General features: G+C 36.1%; 1 protein-coding gene across 3 annotated transcripts in view; it reads right to left on the bottom strand.

Moving 5' to 3' along the window:
• Nucleotides 1-5091: 5091 nt before the first annotated feature.
• The window catches only part of MDFIC (MyoD family inhibitor domain containing), an 89092-nt gene continuing 69808 nt past the window's right edge, over nucleotides 5092-24375 (bottom strand). For all 3 annotated transcript variants that reach the window (XM_023639549.2, XM_023639550.2, XM_023639551.2), the window contains exon 5: nucleotides 5092-7647. In XM_023639549.2, the coding sequence (XP_023495317.1) occupies nucleotides 7400-7647 (248 nt within the window). In that variant the 3' untranslated portion in view covers nucleotides 5092-7399. The remainder of the gene's footprint in view (nucleotides 7648-24375) is intronic.

Here is a 24375-nt window from a genome sequence, read left to right as displayed (position 1 = left end):
GAAACAAGGCAGGCAAGAATTCAGATCCCCATGTCCTCACTCCACCTTCAAGCAGAGCAGCTGTGACCGAATCTACTTATTATATTGACTTATATGTAAGATTTCTTAAGAAATATACCATTCCAATGGAAAGATCCATGAACATAAATCAGGCTTCCTAGGTCTATTAGGAAGTGTGTTATTTTAGGAAGTCAATGTAAGCAATCTGTCCCAGTTTTTTCATCTGTAAAATGGAAGTAAAAATGTACATCCTAGATGAATCATAGCATTTTGAAGATCAAATGAGAAAATGGATATGCTTTCCTTTTGAAAAGTTACACAAGCTCTACAAATGTCAGGCCTTATCACTTTTGGATACTATCTTATAAAGCTGGTCCCTGAGTATATGCTTGCCAATCATCACATCCTTTCTTTTTGGCTATCTTTCCTCTACACATGGAGCACTTCACTCAACTCCAACTTAAACATCACACACAAAGAAGAGATAAGCAGTAAGAAAGTCCAAATGTATTGGCAATACCACTGCATGTTAAAAAGAAAGAACTAGATTCACATTCAACTTCGTTTTCGTGGTGCATAACTCCCCTTTCCATAGGTCCTATTAACTTCAAAGGGAGCTCCGTGCATGTAAATGATTATATTTATTGGATGCGCCAACTCCTTCTTATCCTCCGGGCACAATTAGAAATATCATAGAAAAATGAATGTCAGAGACTTGGATCCATATTTGATATTCTATGGGAAATTTCCCATAGTTACAGATGTTAAAAATCCTGCCTGATGGTCCAGTTATGAATTTGTAGTATTTCTTCTATCATCCTTGGAATTATTTTTTCTCTTAATTTTAGAATATTCTTTTTTGCATTAAAAGAAAAATACTCTCTTCAGGTCTAGATAACCTAGTGATAAAATCTTGGCTTGTTGTACAACTTGGTAGGGTAATAAAAATTCAGACTTCATAGCTCTCTGTTTCAAGAAACTGTTAGTGCTTCCCAGAGATTATATCATTAATACTTACAGCAATCCTGTTCCTACTTCAAGTTCACTCTGGGAACTGCTGGTAGAGTCAATGTCTAGGAACTAAATTCTTGGATGCCCAGTTTAATATTATATCCACTAAACCACGCTGTAATTTCAGTGTGCATTCTTCAGGCCATTATCAATATTCTTGTTACAGTTGCTATAAACTCAGGTTTTTTCCAGTTATTCACCATAATCAATGAAAACAGATGGTAGGTGTATGGAGAGCTGCACTTTTCACACTGATTTATTGTTTGTTCTCTTTAAATTCAGTTGTCTCATGGTTCTTGGACAAAGTGTCTCTGGAACTAATTCTGACAAACAACTTAATGTCCTCACCCCGTCTTATCAGTGACTATAAGGACCTTGCATGTGTTAGACATGGCTCCTCAGCAATATCATATATATTATACGTCCAAGAGGGCAGGTTAACTCTTTAACTGTACATGTTTGTAAAGTCACAAAAAAGGAGAAAAATGGAAGAAGCCCCTCAAATTAAATATTTAGAACTATGATGAAAGAGAAAATGTATACTATTAAATGATGAAAATCTTTAGAGGAAATGTATTCACATGTGATGGGTGGTTTGAAAGGTACAAAGATTATTTAAATAATATTTTGATAAGCAATATGACTTACAAAAGATTTCTTCTAACTATAACTAGTCTTATAGACAAACAAATAAAACCATATTCACAAAGTCATTTGGATCCACTTCAAATTATCTGTAAGAAATAAGTAAGCAAAGACAGTCTAATTTTAGTAAATATTTACAGCACAAAACAATGCAAAGTATATATAACAATCAAATTTCTAGTGAAAATGTGTGTAAGTGGGTTTATTTTGAAAGGAAAAGTCCTACTCCCAGTGTCATAACCAATTAAATTCTCCAGGTAATGACCCCATTTGCATAGTGAGCGGAACCCACAAGTGGGAATTTTAATGGGCACACCACCTGAGTACGGTAATTGAGAGTGACACAACTTGAACTAGTTTTGTGCTTACCCCACTGAAAATTCTACTCATATTATTTTTAATGTCAAGCTACAAGTCAAATTTCAAGATGATGGATTTGTTCTTTTTTAAGCACCGAGTTTGAATAAAAGAAATGCTTTAATTCTGTTATGCATTGCATATCTTTGCTTTAACTAATCTGTAGTTCTGATTCTCATCATTGCTTCATTTTCTTCAGTGATTGGAATTTAATTTTATTCATTAATTTGTGAATAATTAGATAAAAAAAATAATGTCCTCAGCAGCCAAATTGCTTTTGGATTGCTATTTAATGTACTTTTACCAGAATATGTAATAGTTAAGCTGGCATAATAGTTTACTAAAAGGTAATTGTGTAAATATGCCCAATTATTCTTTCTGATGATCTAACAAAATCTAATATAAAATATATTCATGGGTATTTCCCTCCTCCTTCTCCTCAATACCAATAAAACGCAGTTCCTGCAGAGCTGATCAGAGATGCCTTGTCATCTGAAGGTGTTACTTTTAAAAGATATCCTCCTTATCTCCCAGGCACTATTCATGTCCTTGAAAGAATTGTGCATTCTGATTGAGGGGTCATATGACGTCCACGTTAAATTATATAATAAAGGTGCTTTAAGACTCTAAGAGTCAGACGCACATGACGAACCGTGCTTTCTACGTTTTGAGATGACATTTTAAAACTTCTTTTGTTTCACCCTAAGATTGCTTGAGATCCTAACTATTTGTAGGTGTTTGACACCACTCCGCCACGTCTGTAATTGGCATAGCATCCAGCAGACAGGCTCTGTACATCTTTACACTGCAACCTACCAAGTTAAGAAATGTATTGGTTCAATATAAAACAGCAGGCTGTTTTTAGACATAGTTACTAGTGCACAAGCTTTAATATGGCTTGGCTTCATCCTATAATGAGATCTTTTGGTTCCCTGCTCAACAGGCTTTTATTCCTTTGCAAAAGGCTATGAACTATGTCAAGTGGATCAGCTGCTTTTGTACACCCTCTTTCTTGGCTTTGGAACGTAATTCCTTTGCTTCTACCGCTTTATGCATCAGACGGAATTTAAGAACCTTTTCAATTTTTCAAGCTAAACTTAGAATTTGTTTGAATTTGCTTTTTACTATTTTCCTAATAATTACATTCGCAACTGAACCTCACACAAAGGCTTGCCTGGAAGGGAACACTTAATTGCAGGGCTCTGCTTTGTCTTTAACACATCTAGCTATACCCCATGTTGGTAATGCGTCAAAGGATGGTTCTCTGAACTGATTTCTTCACGGTCACCTCACAACTAAATTCAAGATTCTCGGTTAGCGAGCACGAAGGTGAGGGATCGAGGACATAAATAACGAACAAACAAACAATGGGACTCGAACTAGTAGCCCCAGTTCAGATGGAAGGCAGGAAACTACTCATGTTGACGTCTGGCAGCTTAGGAGCTGTAGTTTGTAGCCTCACTGGAAAATGTCACCCTATTGTCCCAGTTTGGTGAAGAATGGGGTGGAGCAGATTTCTGCTTGCCTAGAGATCTTACTTCCAGGTAGGGCTTGGCTGTGGCTTTGCTTATAATCTTTTGCTTATAATCCTTTTCACCTCCAGATTGCCTATTGACTTCATTAAAATTTGGTCATTTATATTGATAGGATATTTTCATTCACAGTCCTTTACAGCAGAGGGAGCAGCCATTGTTCTCTGGGAATTTTGCAATGTGAAAATATATGGTGGCTATAGTCACCACTGAGAGTTTTTGCAAAAATCATGTGGAGGATACAATAGGGCTGAATCATAACGTTTCTACAACCCCTTCCACTTTAACTAAAATCTCTAAAAGTAATCTTAAATAAGAAAGTAAATATTAGTAGCCTCACTGCTGGAACTAAGTTTTCTCATGGGAGGTGCCAAACTTCTTCCCTAGGTTGAATTACCTGAGGCTTGTAGGACTCCCTTGATGGGCCTAGAGAAAACCAATCGCTGTAAACTGATTGGTTATAAGGGGACATGGAGATGAGGGGTTAAAGGGACTCCCTTGTGGTATAAATTCTTGATTAAAAAATATAAATTAGCCCCTTTAAGACAAACATGGTATGCTTTACTACATGAGTGTAAAGGAAAAACAAAAATGGATATTGTAGCATTTCATGAAATTTTATCTTGCCCGTCAGATTAGATGTAATAAACCTACAGGCCTACAAATCGCAAGGAATTGGGAAGGGCAGAAAGGTCTTGAATAATTTGAAAAATCATCTTATTAATAAACTTATTCATTAGGTGGTTGGGTCAATCTAAGCATTTAAACTGGAATTCAAGAAGGCAAGCCACAGAGACTCTGGACTTGAGTCTTATTTATGTTAGGCAGTGACTTTGACGTTTATAACATTAGAATCTATGGCACTGGTAGACTAGGTATGGATGAAGATTGGAAAGTTATTACATAAGGTTGCCTTGGTTACTCCTTGAACTGTTCAGAGAAGCACTGACTACGTCAGGTGAGGAAAATGGATATAGTCGATATACTGCAAGAGTACAAATGTAAAATTATTATATTCCTAAATAAAAACCCTTCTCTTAAATCAAGTGATTTTTTTGTTGTTGTTAAATACCAATTGTAAAACATCTCCTACTACTTAAAAACTGTGCCACTAAGAAGCTTAGACGAAAATACTTCTGATTTATTTTTGGGTGAACTTCATTAAATCTATCATAGGTCTTTAATGTTTAATTTCAACATATATACTAAAAAAATTACCTTAGTTTTCACAAGTTGAGAGATAATTGCGAAGTAAATAAATAGAAACAACTTACTAAAAAAGAAGTACAAAGCTTGCATTTTGACCTATTGTGAATTTTTTAAAGAACAGTCTGTTTTGAAATCATATATCACCTATGATTTGCAGTATAAACTGATGTGAATCTTACATAGTTCACCTCTAGCCATGAGTGGTTTAAATAAAGCAACTAGGAAATCTTCAGAAGGGGATGTAACAAGACAAAGAAAAGCCTTAGTTTTAAATTATAGTTGAATTTGTTCAAATGACAACTAATATATCAATTAGATAGAAAATATGCTAAAGCACAACAGAGAAGTCATTTTTTTATTTCAAAATAATGTATTCAGGATAATACAGGTCCAGTTTAAAAATATTTAAGATTAAGTTTCCACATTTAAAAAGAGACCAAATCTCTAACTGTAAACTATAGCAGTCGTGATGGCCATATAATTCAACAAAACATTTTACCTATAGAAATCCTAAAATACACTAAACTATTTTCACATTTACCTACTTTTGTTTTTTTCGTTTACTTTTTAAATCATACAAGGTACTTTATGGAATGACTGTGGCGTAGACAATACAGAAAAAGTACTATGACTACAAATATGAAAACAAAATTCTGCTATTGAATAATGTTCTCTGTTACAGAGCAACATTATTTTGAAAGTGCTAATATTTTCATCGCAAATAGTAGCAGAATATATTTAAATATTAGACCAGCCATTTGGTTGAAAAATTTTTCAGGATAAAACATGACATATTTTAATGATTCCAGGTCATTAGAAGGCTTTATATGTCAATACACAGATGACACTCTTACATCCTAATATATACGCATAAGTTAACTTAGGGTATATGTAAATATTCAGATTCTGGTTACTATGAAATACTACAAAGATGTTCTTATATTTGATGTAACAAATGAAAGACACTCTTTAGACAAGGAAGAGAAAGACAGTTGTTTACTAGAATTCTATTTAACCCCGACAATTTAAAGGTGTGTGTGTATGTGTGTGTGTGTGTGTGTATAAATAGCACTAAACGGGGGAGTCAAGAATTTGCTAACTTCTTTTTAAAGCCCTTTAACTAATGACATAAGTAGAAACCAGGTTTCATCTTAAAGGAAAAATCATAGGTGACATTCCCATGCTTTAAGTTGAAAACCTCTTGAAAGGCTGGGTTTGCTAAAAGCTTTCTAAAAATATGCATTTGTTTTTACTATCAATTTGATATTCAACCGAAGAACTGAAAATAACTTTCAATCCAAAAGTATACTTTCAAAATTTCTACAAGGAGTTACATTAAATCAGACCAAAGTACAATTCTGGGGAGATCAAACTTAGTAGGAGAGGACATAGAAAATTTATTCCTCCTTTCATCTGTGCCACACAGTGTCGAGGTGTCAACAACTATGTACACAGTCTTCTAATTGACTTGTTTCTTTACACTTAAGGATCTTTATAACCTCACATATTGACTTAATTTAACGTAAAATTGCAATAGTAAAATTTGGTCACAGCAGTGGATGTCAAGATGCCCACTACTTTGGAGAGAATAATTTGCATCTAAGATTAACTGTGCTTATAAAATATAACATTGGTTAAGAAACAAACCAAAACAAACAACATCTTCTTCCCCCCGAAAAAGACTTAAAGCTCTCAAAAAAACCAGAGAAAGCATATGAATAAATCAAAATCAGAATACTGGGATTTTAACATAAAAATCTTCTAATTTAAATGCAATTTGTCAAAAGTATTCCACATTCTTTACAAAATATAGCTATTTTAATGAGGCATTATGTTTTTATCAAAGACTTTATTAGCATTTAAATTATGTGTAAGAAAATGCATATTTTTATAGTTAAAAAAAGCTGTATTCCTGCAACTAAAGAAAATACATACTTAAGGCGTTTTTCTTTTAATTGCTTAAGGGCACACACAGTTCAGGCGGTCCACCTAAAACTTGGTCCTTAATCTAATTCACTCAAGCAGCAATGAATCACTCATCCTAAGAGGACTCTTCAAATACACATTCTCCTTGAAGCCTTCTGAATATTCCAGTAGACATTAGCTATTCTTTTCTGTGCATTCCTATAGCCTTTTGAGTTTCTCGTTCTTGAACAAGTGGAGACAGTGGAGAACGGAGCATGGAGACCAACACTGGTGCCCAACTGCTGTGTGAGTTTGTTTCTCAAAGTTTACTTCAGAGTGAAGAATGCTTACTTTGAACCATTAATAGATAAACATCAAACATAAATTGTCTGGTTTAAATACCCACTGAGAAATAATATATTTTGAGCAAGGGGCTCTTGAGAATGGTTAAAAGAAACAGAAATACATATGAAAGGGAGGAGACATTTAGCATTGTTTTTTTTGGTCAAAATGTCCCTCAGTCATTGTAACCTATTAAGAAGTTTAAAAGTAGTTAAAATTTCACATATTAAACCATGTAGATTTGGTTAGAGGAAAAAAAGCTTTCAGGGATTATTTAAAAGAATGAGTTGACAGTGCAAATACTAGGTTACTTCAGGAGAATCTTACCATGTGCTTTTCTTCCCCCTTAAAAGAAAAAGTTTTAAACACTCTCCAGTTTTAACACAAAAGATAAATATTTATGAAGGAAAACAAATTCCACAGCATTCCATACAGATTTCCAAACAGTCTGATGATTCACAACAGGCATCCATGATGCCACAGTCCATGTCACAAGGGCAGTTACAGTCATCCCCCATTTCATCTCCGCAGCAACAGCAGCAGGCTTCTGAGGTGCAGATGCCACAGGAAGCTTGTCCCAGGACAATATTGCAGAGGGTCAGGAATTCACAGAACAAGCAGGCCAGGATGCAGTGGACACAGCAGTCTTCATTTTCAGTTGGGAAGAGACCACAGAGTGAGAAGAAGGAGGAACAGAAAATATATAAATCATCAATAGACTAATAAGAATTGATCAAAATAATTAAGTAACCCAGAACCCAATGACATGTAGTCCTAAAAGTCTTTTGTGCACTGGAAGCTTAAAAAGAAACTTAAGTCAAATTCTAGATGAGTGATCTTCAGAAGTAGATACTGCATTTGGAAAAAAAAGATTGTAGTTGTGTATTCATGTGCGTGTGCATGTGGGTTAGATTATTACTCTCATACACTGTGTAATGGTCCCTGGTCCTAGGTTCCACTTTTCTATGCCTCTTATCCATCTTCCCTATATCCTATTTTTCTCTATTACATAGGCTAAAATAATTCCATGACATTAAAGTCCTTCAGAAACAGAAATTTGCTTCAACTGTTCCACCAACCTGTTCTAAAATTGGGGAAAAAAAATTAAATCTGATATATTCAGTATATTATTGAATAACCGATTCAATAGTTAAATTGGAATCAACATGTTTACTTTCCAATAAAATTGACTCAGTTTCATGGTCTCAGATTTTTTTTGATTTCACAGAATTGAAGAAAAGCTATGAGACACTCTGGCTGGATCGAACCATTGTTTCTGGAATAGTTCTTCTGCCTATTTTTAACAAGAGATTTGTACCTTAGCAAATATGAATAATGACACAGTAATGTTGCTTTCCCACTGCCTGTGTGGCAAAGTACTTTACATTTCTATTATTTTCTGACACATCTTTAATGATGCTTCTCTAAAAAACAATGTTCACCAAACTTCATGAACTGACATAAAACCATGAGAGATCAGACAGATTACAATCTAATAAATTTAGTAAGCCATATTCTAACCTTCTTTCCTTTAGAATTTTGGGGCAAGTGAGAGGAACAATTGAAGAAAATTTCTATTTCTGGAGGACTTTAACACGTGTAATAAAATATTTAAGACCAATGTTATACCTGTCCAATTTCAGAAATATTTGTGGGTTTTCACCAGGATTATTTCTGGGTTGTTTTTTGTTTGTTTGTTTGTTTGTTTTGTATTTTGTACAATGCAGGTTTTAATGCAGGGTTCTACTTCCAATAACAGCAACAATATAGAACGATCCCCACCACCATCCCACTGTCACATGCCCTTTGTGTTTCTGTATTTCGCTTTAAAACTGAGTGCCTTTGATGGAGTTTCAGCAGACTGTGTGACTATCCCATCATAAACTCCCCAACTCCTTGAACATCCTCCTGTTTTTTGGTAGTCTCTAAATTTGTAGACAGTCTCTAACTTGGTAAAAGGGGAAAATGTGGAAATACAAGGTTGTACTCTACATGCCAGATGGCAAAAAGGAGGGAGGGTCAGAAAAGAACTCAAAAGGGAAACTCCAGAGTTGCTTGTAGAATTATAGACTAAAAGAACACACCAATCGTTCCCTCCATTCTTCTCAGTGCCAAGCCCACTCTCACATACAATGGTCTTTGGAGCAAATGGAAAAACATCATGGAGTTATAAGAGTCTGCAGGTTTCTCTCCATCTTCCCCTAACGTTTTTAGTAGTATCTAACCATATTAGGAGAACACTGAAATCAACTACATGAATCCAAGTCTATAGCCATCGAAAGTTCTGGGTTTCTAGAGAGTGTCTGTCTCTCTTCTACACTCTTTCTATAAATGTTTAGCCTACTATCTCTCTTATATGTCTCTGTTCAGTTGAGCTTTTCTAGCATTATATTATCATCAGGATTTGTAAAATATTTCAAATGATATAAAGAATTAGCTTTATTATTATTAAGAAAATAGTGATTTATTGGCAGAAAGCCAGTTTTATTCAATATGCCTCCAAACACAAAGTCATATTAACTGATTATAACACTTCTGACTCTAACTTCTGCTGTGGAATGCTTACATTTCAAGACCGAGAGGGGGAATCTACAAAAATTCACTTGACACTGAAGAAACTTTAACTGGATATTCTTAAAAGCCTAAGAATAGTTATTGAGCATTAGATTCTTTATGTACTAATCATAAGATACATCATACATAGAACTATATGTAATGGATCTATCAATTTTAAAGGGGAAAGGATGGTTGTCCCACCCAGCCTTAGAAATAGAGGGTTATAATATCTTTGAAGTCTCCTATGGTTCCTTCCTAAGTACATCTTCCTCTCCCAAGATATAATTACTGTCTTGAACGTTGAGTGGATCTTTCCCTTGCTTGTACCTTTTACAACAGTGAATGTGTAAACATTCCTACATAATCTCTCAAAAAGGAAACGAAACCACATGAATTCCCGTGAGCAGCATTTTTTGCTCAACAGTATGTGTTTCGGATTTACCCTTGGTGTTCATGTAGCTATGGTTCACTTATTTTCCAGGTGTATAGTATTCCATTGATTGGATAGATATATAATTTATTTATCTATCCTACTTATGAATATTTTGGTCATTTCCAGCATTTCTGATATTCCAAACATTACTGTCTGAAACAGTTTTGTGCAGGTCTTCTACAGCACACATGTTAAATAACTAGCAGTAGAATTGTTGAGCCATAGGACATGCATGTTTAATCTTATTAGGTAATACCAAATTTGTTTCCAAAGTGACTGCTTCAAAATTTATTCCACTGAGTATGAGAATGCTCATTGCTCCACTCCTCACCAAGCTTTGAAACTGTCATGCTTTCATGTATGCTAAGTAGTTGAGTGTGAAATGGCATCTCATGGTGTTTTCACTTTGCATTTACTTGTTTACTAATAAGTTTAGACATCTTTTAAAGTTTGCTGGCCATTCACGTTTCCTCTTCTTTGAAACAGATGTTCAGGGTGTTCAGGCTTTTCCCTCACTTTTCTATTGAGTTACCTCTTTTACTCTTATTGATTTGTAGAAGTTCTTCATATATTCAAGATACCAGTCCTTCATTAAATATGATTGTCTTCTTTCAGTATGCGGCTTTTCTTAGTTAAAGAGATGAGAGAGAGATGAGTTCATTTTTAGACCTCAAGAGTTTGGAGTGATGAAGACACCTCCAAATCAAGTCTTGTAGTTAGCTGGAGATAGGGGAGTACGTGGCTGAGCAAGTGCAGAGGCAGACAGACAAGTGTGGCAAATCAGTCAGTGAAACGAAGAAGAGGAGGCATTAACAAGATTTGGTAGCAGAATGAAATAAAAAGTCTTGCATTCAAAACAAGGGAGTCTGGCCATGCGCATATATAGAAAAGAAGAAGAAACTAGCAAGTAATCAGGACGGGGAGACTGAAGGTGATTGATGTGAAATCAACAGCCTTCAGGACGAAGAGGGACACGAGTGGCATTCTAAACTAAACAACTCATTTCTGCTCATAGGATATATTCATTTGAGAATGAAAATCTCTTCCAGATCTTAGACAATAGCGACAGTTGTCCTACAGAAATTAGAAGCCCTGGGCCAGCACAGTGGCGTGGTGATTAAGTTTGCACACTCCACTTCGGTGACCTGGGGTTCACTGGTTCAGATCCCGGGCACAGACCTACACACTGCTTATCAAGCCACACTGTGGCAGGCATCCCACATAAAAAGTAAAGGAAGATGAGCACAGATGTTAGCTCAGAGCCAATCTTCCTCAGCAAAAAGAGAAGGATAGGTGGCAGATGTTAGCTCAGGATGTTAGCTAATCTTCCCCCACACCAAAAAAAAAAAAAAAGAAATTAGAAGCCCTAAGCCAGGAATAGAATCTCTCCAAACTCCTGCTTTTAGCCAACAAGATCAACAAATTAATTTGTCTGTTAAACTGTCTTTGTATTTTCAGTAAACAAAGAAAAAGAAAAAAAAAAAGATTCTTAGCTCTACATAGATCAAACACTCCTTTTCTATCCTGTCTTCTGTAATAGAACTGATTTCTATAATAGGTGTGAATGGTTGTTTTACATAGAATGGGAAGCCTAGTGTTAACACAGGAAAAATATTTATTTGCTGTTTTCAGAATTAAGAAATGTATTATCTTAGGAGAGGAGATGTTTGTATCATTCTTCTATTTTTTAAAAAACTATTTATTTGAAAAACTAATGTTGCACTAACTTCTGTTTTATGCTTTTTACAAATATTAATTCGTTTAATTCTGATTATATTCCTAAGAAGTACCAGTATTATCCTCATTTTACCAATACAGAGACAGACAGAGAAAATTTAGGAAATGTGCCCAAAGTCATGGAGGCAGTAAGTAGTTGGCCTGGGGTCAGAACCCATGTGCACCCCTCCACAGTCCATGCTGTAATCCACATGCTATGCTGCCACTGCAGAAGTGGGCCACTTCTAACACTTGGTTCATCTGCCTTGGGGGAAGATCATTTATAAATCCACAGCTTTCTGCTGATTTGTCCTGCTGATCTGTTTTTAGCCTTGATTCACTTTCTTTTTCCTTTCAAAAGATGATTCTGAATTTCAGTTTTAATGAAGAGTTGATAGTAAATGTTAACCTTCAACAAGTAAGAGCAAAGTTTATGAGTTGGGGAACTGATAAACTACCAGTCACACTGTTGAAATAGACATAAGAGGGTAGGCAACCAAGAGAGTGACGATGTCTCAATCAAAGAAACAAATCTGTAAATTTACAGCATAAAAGGTAAAGTCCATAGTCACACGAACAAGAGCAATGTAGAGATGACATGGGAACTCCAGTGGTAAAATGTACGGTAATGACAGAGGTCTCAAAAGAATAAGCTCTTTATGTAAATATTAAAACTTACAAAAAACAGACATCCTCTTAAAACATAGGTCCTACATAATTTACCACAAAAGCACTTTTGGCTACTGTGAAAAAAAAATTTATTAACAGGCACCTGAAGAAGCCATAAACCAAAATGCATTTTAGAGATTAAAGTGATATTAAACAAGATGTATTTACAGAGACATCTATCAGAAACACATTCATTTTCTATACTTTGTAAGTAGAGAAATACTCAGATATGACAACAACAAAAAAGAAACAAAAAATGGATTTCTAAATTCTATCAAATCAACTTAATAATCTGATTTTTTTTTGGTAAGGAAGATTCACTCTGAGCTAACATCTGTTGCCAATCTTCCTCTTTTTTTTTCCTTGAGGAAAATCAGCCCTAAGCGAACATCTGTGCCAATCTTCCTCTATTTTGCCTGTGGGTCACCGCCACAACATGGCTTGACAAGTGGTGTAGGTCTGTGCCCAAGATCTGAACCTGGGAACCCAGGCTACCAAAGCAGAGTGCTTTGGACTTAACCACTACACCATGAGGCCAGCCCCCAATAATCTGATTTTTATTTCTTGCCATAAACATTTTTCTTTAAGTTGTGTTCGAGAAAGAGTAGTTTCTTTGTGAGTTGCGGTAATGAAAAGGTTAAACTAAGAAGAAATAGCTGTTATAGTTTCTACCACTGCCACTCCCACCACTCCTAGGGGAATCAAGAATCATAAAAGGCAGGAATGTGTTGGTTTTATTTGAAGCAAAGAGAGGATTATAAGAATTATCAAACTAAGAGGACTTACAAGAGAAAGAAACTTTAAAAAGGAGGAGTCCTCTGCATCCATGTAGTTCACTGCCAGAAATAATTCTTTTTCCCCCTGTTCTTGAGGTTTTCAGTTTTTACGGTTTTATTCAGTCATATTTGCAGTTATTGCCAAAAGCGTTTAACCTTTGAGAAGCCAACTAGGTTCTGGGAAGGATGCCTGTCCCAAACTGGGCCAAGCAAGAATTGCACAATTCGGTATACTACTGAGAGCAGAACTCAGCACTAGACTGACAGCTACTGTAAATTTCGGAAAACAAAGGAACACACCAGCAGCCAAGTAGCTAAAAAGGCATAAAAAGAAATTTTTAGCACAATGTTTGATTTAAAAAAAAAAAGTTATGAATTACTGCAGACACAAACCCAAACAAAATCTCCGAGTCCTATAAAGGTCATCAGTGTTGAACCCCTGCAGCTGGCAGACCTGGAAAGTGTCTAGCTTCCCAATACCATGAAGGTAACAAGTGACACCTACTTCAACTGCATCTTAGATGACTGGGCAAAATATATCTGTGACTGATCAAAGGGGCTTCATTCTGTTTAAGATGAGACAAGGTTCACTTTTATAAGAACGCATTAGTTTAATAATGAAACTATCCCATATTGGCGTGCCCAATCAGATGGCCAAAAACACGAGGAAAATATGAGGAAAGCAGTTTGTTAGTAAAAGAGCTATCAGAAAACTATTTGCAGAGTAAACTCAGCTCTCTTCTAAATAAGTCTCATTTTTCTTTAGCTTCCTCTTTTAAAATGTGGTATGACAGGTGCTCTGAATTTCTTGGAACAAAGACACCAAACAGCGGAGTACAGAGAAGGGCAAAGAGCGGTGAATTCTGAGAATAACCCACAACCCATTTTTGAACGAATGCGGATTTATCTGTGTTTTATCTTGACTAATCTCTAATAACATTTCCCATGACTTAAAATGCTTGAAAATACTTTCTTAATCAGGTCCCCATCACATAAACTGTATACTGTGAAACAGAGGTTCATTATTTTTAACAGGCCAACAGCATGCCAAAAAGCAACTGCAGATTAGCAGGTGAGCAGTCAGTTATGTGTAATTAGTAATTTAGGAAATTGCATTGAGATCAAACGTGACTCTATAACTTTGCAACCAAACCTACAGAGAACCCACAGGTGTCCCCAGGTGTTTAGCTGCTAAGGCATACATCTGCCCGGCAGGGGTGCAATGAACCCCTCACGCAGAGCAAGCCTCATTGGGTGGAGGCATTCCTCTTCCCAGATATTGCTTTCCTGTGACTGTTGTTTCTCAATACAAAATCAAAACGCAGGCTAGAAGAAGTGGGTTTTGGTAATCCTGAATTGCAGCCAGAATGGCTAAGTTACTGTCTGGCCTCTGTGAAAAAGCCAGCTGTGAGGGACGAGACACAGACATCTCCAGGGAGCTGTGCTCCTCAAGTGTTTGTGGGGGCAGGAAATATCTACTAATACAGCACGGTAGCTCAGCTCCAAGTAGTTCCATGTCTCCAAGCCAGAGGACGCACAGCATTCTGGCCTACAGCCCTAGAATGACCTGCTGCCTGCATAAATTGGCCTGAAGTGCGCCTCCTACACAGAACTCTCTGGCACACTGCTGTCCCCGCGAGGCCATGCCTCTTAGCCAGAACATAGTCAACATTTTCCTAGTGGGGAAGAAAGCGAGTTAGGTCAGGAGGTAAGAGAAAGTGAAGAGCTGCATTTTCCACTGCAGCACAGAGACCACACTTACAGAAACTGAACAATAATCTTCACTATTATCGTTCCTCTCAACCAACCCCAAAGAACCCTGGAAAAAAACAGCACCGTTCTCTGACGCCCCACGAAGGGACTCCTCAGTAATTTTCCCACCACGTGTCCAAATTCTGGAATCCATCCTCCTTCTATGGGAGGTACATTCAGTAAGCAGATAGCATAGATTTTTGCTTCTCTTATTCATTTATCCTGCTGCCTCATCTGTGGTTGATTCATTAAATATTCCAAACTCTCAGAGAGATTTGATCCAGTAATTGTTGGTCATGACTTAACTGGAGCACTGATCCAAGCAGTTCTTTCTAAAGAGTTGCATTTTACAGAGTCTAGGAAGATAACATATGTACCAGGACAGCTTTTGTTTCCCAGGAGCTTTACACAGGAACCTTAAGAGGAGTAAAAGCTCAGTTAGTAGAGGTGTTTATTTAAAACACTTTACATGTAAAGCTAGTATGTGGGCAGACAGGAGGTGAAAGAAAAGCTAAAAAGTACTGATGGTGTAAATATTTACATTAGTTTATGGAATCTCTACAACATATTAAGATCACAAATTTGGTCGCTGGTAATAACAGTAGTGTCTTCACAGGCTTATGGTGAGGATTAATAAAGACAATGCATACAAAGTGCTCAATAAAGGATTTATCAGCTAAATACTTACTAAATATTATTATTGTGATAGCAACAAAGTTGATAAGCAATATTCATTCTAGAGAGGCTCACCTCTCTACCTACGGATCTTCAATTTACTCTGATCACCACAACAAAATAGGGCCATTCTATTTTAACCTAAGGAAATTTATAAAAGCCTCTGTTCATAGTTTAAATACTTGGAAAAAAGAGAACCAAGGAGGCAATTCTGAGAGACAGAGACTGCAAAAGAATGGCACATAAATCTGCCTGGAAAGAATCAGTAAATCTTGTGTTTGGCTACAGCAGAAGATTTAGAAATAATATTTTTCCATATTTAAATTATTATCCATCTATTTTCTCAGGAAGCTAGAAAGCAAAAACAGTAAGACTATACTTAATTTACATGTATTTAATGCTGACTTTATTCAGTTGACCAGTTGAAACATCTCTAATCCAAAAACTTTAATTAACAAAGTTGAACATAACTTTTGGATAACGAAATTTACTTTAGATCTTAGAAGCATTTTCCTAGAAAGAATCAATGACTAACAACCTGCTAAAGTTGGTCACAATACCATCTACGGCTAGGACAAAATATAAGACAGTAAATCCTCTAGTTTTAATGAAAACATTAAATATATAAACATATTTATTTATATATGTTTATATATGTTATATATAATATAAACATATTTATATATGTTTAACATTTTTAACAACTGTATTTATTTCACAATTCATAATTCAGCTTCACCTCTTCTTATCTGGGCTTGTTTAAATATTGTACAGGGTATATTATGAAAAGAAATCAGTTTTATTAAAAGACATATAGTACCCAGGTATTGGGGTGATCCTGCCGAGTGTGATGATGATGATGGTAAAATGACACTCTTGACATAGCAGATGTTTTTTATTTATTGATATTTATTGAGGTGTAATTCACATTTAACATTATATTAGTTTCAGGTGTACAACATAATGATTTGATATTTGTACATACTTGAAAGGATCACCACAATATGTCTAGTTAATATCTGTCGCCATATCTAGTTAGAAAATCTTTTTCTTATGATGAGAACTTTCAAGATCTGTTCCCTTAGAAATTTTCAAATATGTAATACAGTATTATTAACTATGGTCATCATGCTGTACATTACATCCCCATGCCTTATTTATTTTATACCTGGAAATCTGTACTTTTTGACCAATCTTGCCTCCCCCACCCACTGCTTCTGACCACCAGCAATCTATGAGCTCATAGTTTTGTCTTTTGTTTTAGATGCTACATGTAAGTGAGATCATACAGAATTTGTCTGTCTTTGTCTGACTTATTTCACTTAGCACAATGCCCTCAAGGTACATCCGTGTTGGTACAAATGGCAAATTTCTTCCTTTTTATGGCTAAATAATATTCAATTGTATGTATGTATGTATGTATACATGTATGTGTGTGTATATATACACATATATATGTCACATCTTCTTTATCCATTCATCCATTGATGGACACTTGGGTTATTTCCATATCTTGGCTATTGAAATCATGCTGCAATGAACGTGAGGATGCATATCTTTCCAAGTTAATGTTTTTGTTTCCTTCAGATAAATACCAAGAAGTGGAATTGCTGGATCTTATGGCAGTTCTATTTTTAATTTTTTGAAGAACCTCTAAACTGTTTTCCATAGTGGCTATACCAATTTACATTCCCACCAACACTGCACAAGGGTTCTCTTTTCTCCACCTCGTCAACACTTGTTATTTCTTGTCTTTTTGATAACAGTCATTCTACTAGGTGTGAGGTGATATCTCACTGTGGTTTTGATTCACATTTCTCTGATGACTAGTGATTTTGAGAACCTTTTCATGGACCTGTTGGTAATCCATGTCTTCTTTGGAAAAATATCTACTCAGATTCTCTGCCCAATTTTTAACTGGATTATTTGGTTTTTTGCTACCGAGTTGTATGAGTTCTTTATATATTTTGGATTTTAATACCCTATCAGATACATGATTTACAAATATTTTCTCCCATTCAGTAGGTCGTCTTTTGATTTTTATCTATGGTTTCCTTTGCTATGCAGAAGCTTTTTAGTTTGATGTAGTCCTACTTGTTTATTTTTGCTTTTGTTGCCTTTGAATTTGGTGTCAAATCAAAAAAGTCATCACCAAGACAGATGACAAAGAGCTTACCCCCTATACTTTCTTGTAGGCGGTTTATGGTTTTAGGTCTTACACCCAATTCCTTAATCCACTTTGAGTTAATTTTTGTGTATGGTGTAAGATACAGATCTGGTTTCATTCTTTTGCATGTAGCTGTCCAGTTTTCCTAATACCATTTATTGAAGAGACTCTCTTTTCTCAGTTGTATATTCTTGGTTCCTTTGAAGTAAATTAATTGGCCATATATAGGTGGGTTTATTTCTGGGCACAGAATTCTGTCCATTGATCAATGTGTTTTTCTGCCAGTACCATACGGTTTTGATTACTATAGCTTTGTGATGTAGTTTGAAATCAGTGTGTGATGCCTCCAGCTTTGTTCTTCCTTCTCACAATTACTTAGGCTATTCAGAGTCTTTTGTGGTTCCATACAAATTTTAGGATTGTATGCTCTATTTCTGTGAAAAATGCCAGGGGAATTTTCAAAGGGAGTGCATTGAATCTGTAGATTGCTTTGGGTACTGTGGAAATTTTAACAAGACTTTTCTAATCCACGAGCACAGAACATCTTCCCATTCATTTGTACCATTTTAAATTTCTTTCATCAATGACATAGTTTTCAGTGTACAGGTCTCTCACCTCCTTGGTTCAATTTATTCCTAGATCTTTTCGATGCAAATGTAAATGGGATTGTTTTCTTAATTTCTCTTTCTGATAGTTTGTTATCAGTGCATAGAAATGCAACAGATTTTTTAATATTGATTTTGGATCCTGCAACTTTACTGACTTTGTTAATTAGATCTAACAGGTTTTTGGAGGAGACTTTAGAATTTCCTATACATAATATCATGTCATCTGCAAATAGTGACAGTTTTTCTTCTTTTCAAATTGGATGCTTTATATTTCTTTTTCTTGCCTAATTGCTCTGACTAGGAATTCCAATACTATGTTGAATAAAAGTGGCAAGAGCAGGCATCCTTGTTTTGTTCTTGATCTTAGAGGAAAAGCTTTCAACTTTTTACCATTGAGTATGATGTTAGCTGTGGATTTGTCATATATGGCCTTTATTTTGTTGAGGTATATTCCCTCTCCACACATGTTCCTGGGAGTTTTTTCATAAATGGATCTTGAATTTTGTCAAATGCTTTTTCTGCATCTATCTATTGAGATGATCATATGATTTTTATCCTTCACTTTCTTGATGTGATGTATCACATTAATTAATTTGTGGTGGTTGAATCATCCTTGCATCCCTAGAATAAATCCCACTTGATCATGGAGTATGATCCTTTAAATGTATTGTCGAATTTGATTTGCTAATATTTTGTTAAGAATTTTTGAATCTATGTTCATCAGGGATATTGGCCTGTAAATTTCTTTTCTTGTGGCACTCTTGCTGGTTTTTGGTATCACAGTTAACACTGACCTCATAAAATGAGTTAGGAAGTGTTCCCTCCTCCTTGATATTTTGGAAAAGTTTGAGAAGCACTGGTGTTAATTCTTTATTAAAATTTGGTAGAATTCATCAGCAAAGCCATCTAGTCTTGCCTTTTGTTTGTTGGGAGGTTTTTGGTTACTGATTCAATCTCCTTACCACTAATTTGTCTCTTCAAATTTTCCATTTCTTCCTGATTCAATCTTGGTAGGTTGTATGTTTCCAGGACTTTATCCATTTCTTCTAGGCTTTCAAACTTGTTGGCGTATAATTGTCCATAGTACTCTCTTATGATCCTTTTGTATTTCTGTGATATCAGCTGTAGTGTCTCCTCTTTCATTTCTGATTTTGAGTCCTCTTCTCTTTTTTGGGTGAGTCTAGCTAAAGGTTTGTCAATTTTATTTATCTTTTCAAAGAACCAGCTCTTAGTTTCATTGATCTTTCTATTGTCTTTTAATCTCTATTTCATTCATTTCTGCTTAATCTTTGTTATTTCTTTCCTTCTATTATCTTCGGGCTACATTTATTCTCTTTCTAGTTCCTTGAGGTATAAAGTTAGGTTGTTTATTTGAGGGTTTTTCTTTCTTGATGTAGGCATTTATTGCCATGAACTTCCTTCAGAGAACTACTTTTGGTGTATCCCATGTTTTATCATGTTGTATTTCCATTTTCATTTGTCTCAAGGTGATTTTTGATTTCTTCTTTGCCCCATAGGCCGTTGAGTAGCATGTTGTTTAATCTTCAGATATTTGTGAATTTTCCAGTTTTCTTCTTGTAATTGATTTCTAGTTTCATACCATTGTGGTTGGAAAAGATGCTTGATAAGATTTCAATTTTCTTAAATTTATTAAGACTTGTTTTGTAGACTAACATATGATCTATCATGGAGAATGTTCTGCGTACACTTGTGAAGAATCTGTCTTTTGCTGCTTTAGGATGGAATGTTCTGTGTATATCTGTTAAGTCCATCTGTCTAACATGTTGCTTCAGGCTCATATCTCCTTCTTGATTTTCTATCTGGATGATCTAGCCATTGATAAAAGTGGGGTATTAAAGTCTCCTGCTATTATTGTATTGTTATTTATTTCTCCCTTTAGGGCTGTTAATATTTTACTTTATATATTTAGGTGCCTCCATGTTGAGTAAATAAATAATTACAAATGTTACACCCTCTTGTTGGATTGACCCCTCTATCATTATGTATTCACTTTCTTTGTCTCTTCTCACAGTCTTTGTTCTAAACTCTATTTTGTCTGATATAAGTATAGGTACTCCAACTTTCTTTTGTTTTCTATTTGCATGGGATATCTTTTTCCATCCCTTCAGTCTGGGTGTCTCTTTACATCTGAACTCTGTTGTAGGCAGCACATAGATGGGTCTTATTTTTTTAATCCATTCAAGTACTTTATGTCTTTTAATTGGAGAATTTAGTCCATTTACATTTAAAGTAATTATTAATAGGTATGTACTTATTGCTGCTTTGTTAACTGTTTTCTGGCTATTTTCTAGTTACTCTGTTCCTTTCTTCTTCTCTTGTTCTCTTCCTTTGTGACTTGATGATTTTCAGTAATGGTATGCTTAGATTCCTCTCTCTTTAGCTTTTGTGTATTGACTATAGGTTTTTCTTTGTGGTTAGCCTGAGGCTTACTAACAACTCATTCATCATAGTCTATTTTAAGTTGATAACAACCTGAGTGGGAACTTTTTATGTTTTTGATGTCATGTCACATCTTTTTATCTTGTGTATCCCTTAACTACTTATTGTAGTTATGGTTATTTTTACTACTTTTATCTTTTAACCTCCATAACAGCTTTATAAGTGATTAATCCACCATGTTCACATTAGATCATTATGAATTTTACTGTATATTTACCTTTACCAGTGAGACTTATACTTTTCTATGTTTTCCTGTTACTAATTAGCACGCTTTTGTTTCAGCTTAAAGAAGTCCTTTAATTTTTTTGTAAGGCTGGCTTAGTGGTAATAAACTCCTTTAGCTTTTGCTTGTCTAGAAAACTCTTTCTCTCTCCTGCAAATCTGAATGACAGCTTTGCCAGATAGAGTATTCTTGATTGCACGTGTTTTTCTTTCAGCACTTTGAATATATCATGCCACTCCCTTCTAGCCTGCAAAGTTTCTGCTGAAAAATCTGCTGATAATCTTACAGCAGTTCCCTTGTACATAACAAATTGTTTTTCTCTTGCTGCTTTTAAGATTCTCTCCTTGTCTTTATAATTAAAATGTCAAAAGTTAATGTGTCTTGGTCTGGGTATCTTTGGGGTCATCTTCTTTGGAATTCTCTGGGCTTCCTGCATCTAGATATCCATTTCTTTCCCCAGGTTAGGGAAGTTTTCAACCATTATTTCTTCAAATATGTTTTCTGTCCCTTTCTCTCTCTTCTTCTGCAACTCTTAATTGTGACTGTTGGTCCACTTGACGTCCCATAAGTTCCTCAAGCTATATTCACTTTTTTTTTCATTCTTTTTTCTTTCTGCTGCTCTGATTGGGTGAGTTCCACTACCTTGTCTTTAAGCTCACTGATCCTTTCTTTTACTTCATGTAGTCCGCTGGTAAATCCCTGTATGGTCATGCATTGCTTAACAACAGGGATATGTTCTGAGAAATGTGTTTTTAGATGAATTCATCATTGTGCAAACATCATAGAGTGCACTTACACAAACCTAGATGGTATAGCTTACTACACACCTAGGCTATATGGTACTAATCTCATGGGACCACCGTTGCATATGTGATCCATCATTGACTAAAATATCATTATGTGGCACATGACTGTAGTGTATTTTAAATTTCAGTTTTATTTTCTTCAGCTCTGTGACTTCAATTTGGTGCTTTCTTATATTTCTATCACTTTGTTGAAGTTCTCACTGTGTTCATCCATTCTTCTCCCAAGTTCAGTTTTTGACCATCTTTATGACCATGATTTTGAACTCTTTATCAGGTAAATCATTCATCTCTGTTTAATTAAACATTTTATCTTAGGTTTTACTTTCCTCTTTCTTTCAGAACTATTCCTGTTTCTTCATTTTCCTTGACTCTCTGTGTTGGTTTCTATGTATTAGATAAAATATCCATCTCTCCCAGTCTTGAAGGAGTGGCCTAGTGTAGGAAATGAACGTTCTTGTTCAACCCTGCCCTTACTCTTGGTTGTCTCTCAAACCACTGATTGTTCAAGCAGCCTAATTCATTTTTAGTGGCTCCCAATAGTTGAGGGTGTGCCAAGACCTGTCACCGTCCCAAAGGAGAGGATCTCAGACAGCACGTAGATTCAGACTGATTAAAATTTGCCTCTTTCACATAAAGTCTGGGTACCTCTTAACTGGCTACCTTTGCGTTGGCCCTTGTAGTGGGTGAGTCCAAGAGAATGACTCCTTTAGGAGTCATTTCTTGGTTTGCTATAACCTGTGGGTCCTGTGGATACAAGCTCCATTGGTTTTCAAAACTAGATGTTTTGGGAGCTCATCTCTCAGATTCAGGTCCAAAATGCTGTGGTGCCAGATGTGGGTTTCAAACCCTTTGCTCCTCAGGGAGAAGCCCCAGGTTTTGAGTTCCCTTCTGATTGTGGATCATCAGGCCAGGGGTGGAGTTTACAGCAAGACTGTGTCTCAGCCTCTCCTACCCACTTTGACATGGGTTTCTTCTCAATTGCCTGATATGCAGGATTTGCTCAGCTAGCTTTTACGTTTTTTTCAGAAGAAATTGTTCCATATGTAGCTGAAGATTCAGTGTGTCCATGGGAGGAAGTGAGTTCAGGATCCTCCAACATCGCCTTCTTGCACCAAAACTCCCCACATCAGATGCTTTTAGCCACTGATATTTGCCTATTATAGAACCCCACAGGGTTGGCCAGGATACCTGAGACATGAGGTCCTCATGACAGTGTGGAAGTAAACAAACACACTAAGAGGGAGTTGACAGTATTCACAGGGCTGGGATCAGACACAACTCTCCAGGCACTTGAGTGTTCTTTAGCAAGAGTCCAAAGGGCACCTCTGCACTCCACAGGGCTGAGAGGCTCCAGCAGTGACTGTTCCTGCAGGCCCCTGTAGAGGCAGGGGCAGCATCCCCAGCAGGAGGTACAGGCCTCACACAGGCAGGATAAGCTTTGCCTTGAGAAAGCCCGGGAAGCAGTCTCTAGCCATGACAGAAGAGCCAGGCCCCAACCAAAGAGGCACAGCAGTCCGACAGACACTCCAGGCAGGATGAAGAAGTACAAGCCCAGTGAAACATTACAGCAAAAGGAGACACCAAAGCACATTCCAAAACCGCACACAGGAGGTAAATCCTGTTATTTATGGAATTAATTTGTGAATCAGTGACCGCATTGTTACTCTTTCCACATCCCTCCCTCTCCACCCATGTTATCTATTAATACCATTGATTTTTTTTAAGCCTTAGATGAAAAGGACAGCATGACATTGAAATTATAAGGTAGAAATACCTCCACTGTAATTTAGTGTACAAACAATTCCAGAGCCAAGAAAATCTAGGAACATATTGTTTGCAAGTATTCCAAAACTGACAAAAGCAGAAAAACCTGGTTTTCTCATCTAATAAACATTTTGTAGTCTCACTCTATTACTTTAAATTGTGGGAAAGAAGATAAAAATAAAAGCCCTCTTTCTTAGCTGCCTCCCAAGCCGCTGCCCTTCCTCAGGCCACCCCCCAACTGAGGTTTTCCTGAGTCACAGCTCATTCCCTACTATGGCAACTCAGGCAGGCAATAGCCAGAACTACCCAAAGAAATGCCTTCAATGTCTGTGTCGTTGGTGCTGGTTGCTATTTATGTTTGGTTTCAGTGGGGCTTCTAGCAAGAGGGAAATAAGATTCCTGGGGGCAAAAAAACCAAAATAATTTATCATCACCCTGCCATCTTCATGAATGGCACAGAATCCAAGTATTATCCTATTTATTAGGATGTGGAAAACTAAAAGCTAATTAGCTAAGTGACCTTGAACAAATCATTTCACTCAGGGTCCATATGCATATATAACGACGGAGAAAATGATCTCCAAATCCTTTTCAAGCACTAAGTTTCTATGATGATATAATCTACTGTTATCTACAAACAGCAGATTTTGAAGTCTAGCTCATGGTCTTTTCTTGGTCTTCAACAGAGTCAGTACTTGGTTTAACACAATATTCTAAGCACAATGGAAAGTTAGTTAATGCTGAATACAAGTTGACTCCAAGGGGGCTA

This window comes from Equus caballus, chromosome 4 (genome assembly GCF_041296265.1).
Source record: "Equus caballus isolate H_3958 breed thoroughbred chromosome 4, TB-T2T, whole genome shotgun sequence".
In the NCBI taxonomy this organism is placed as follows: domain Eukaryota; kingdom Metazoa; phylum Chordata; class Mammalia; order Perissodactyla; family Equidae; genus Equus; species Equus caballus.
This window is presented reverse-complemented; position numbering and strand designations above follow the sequence as displayed.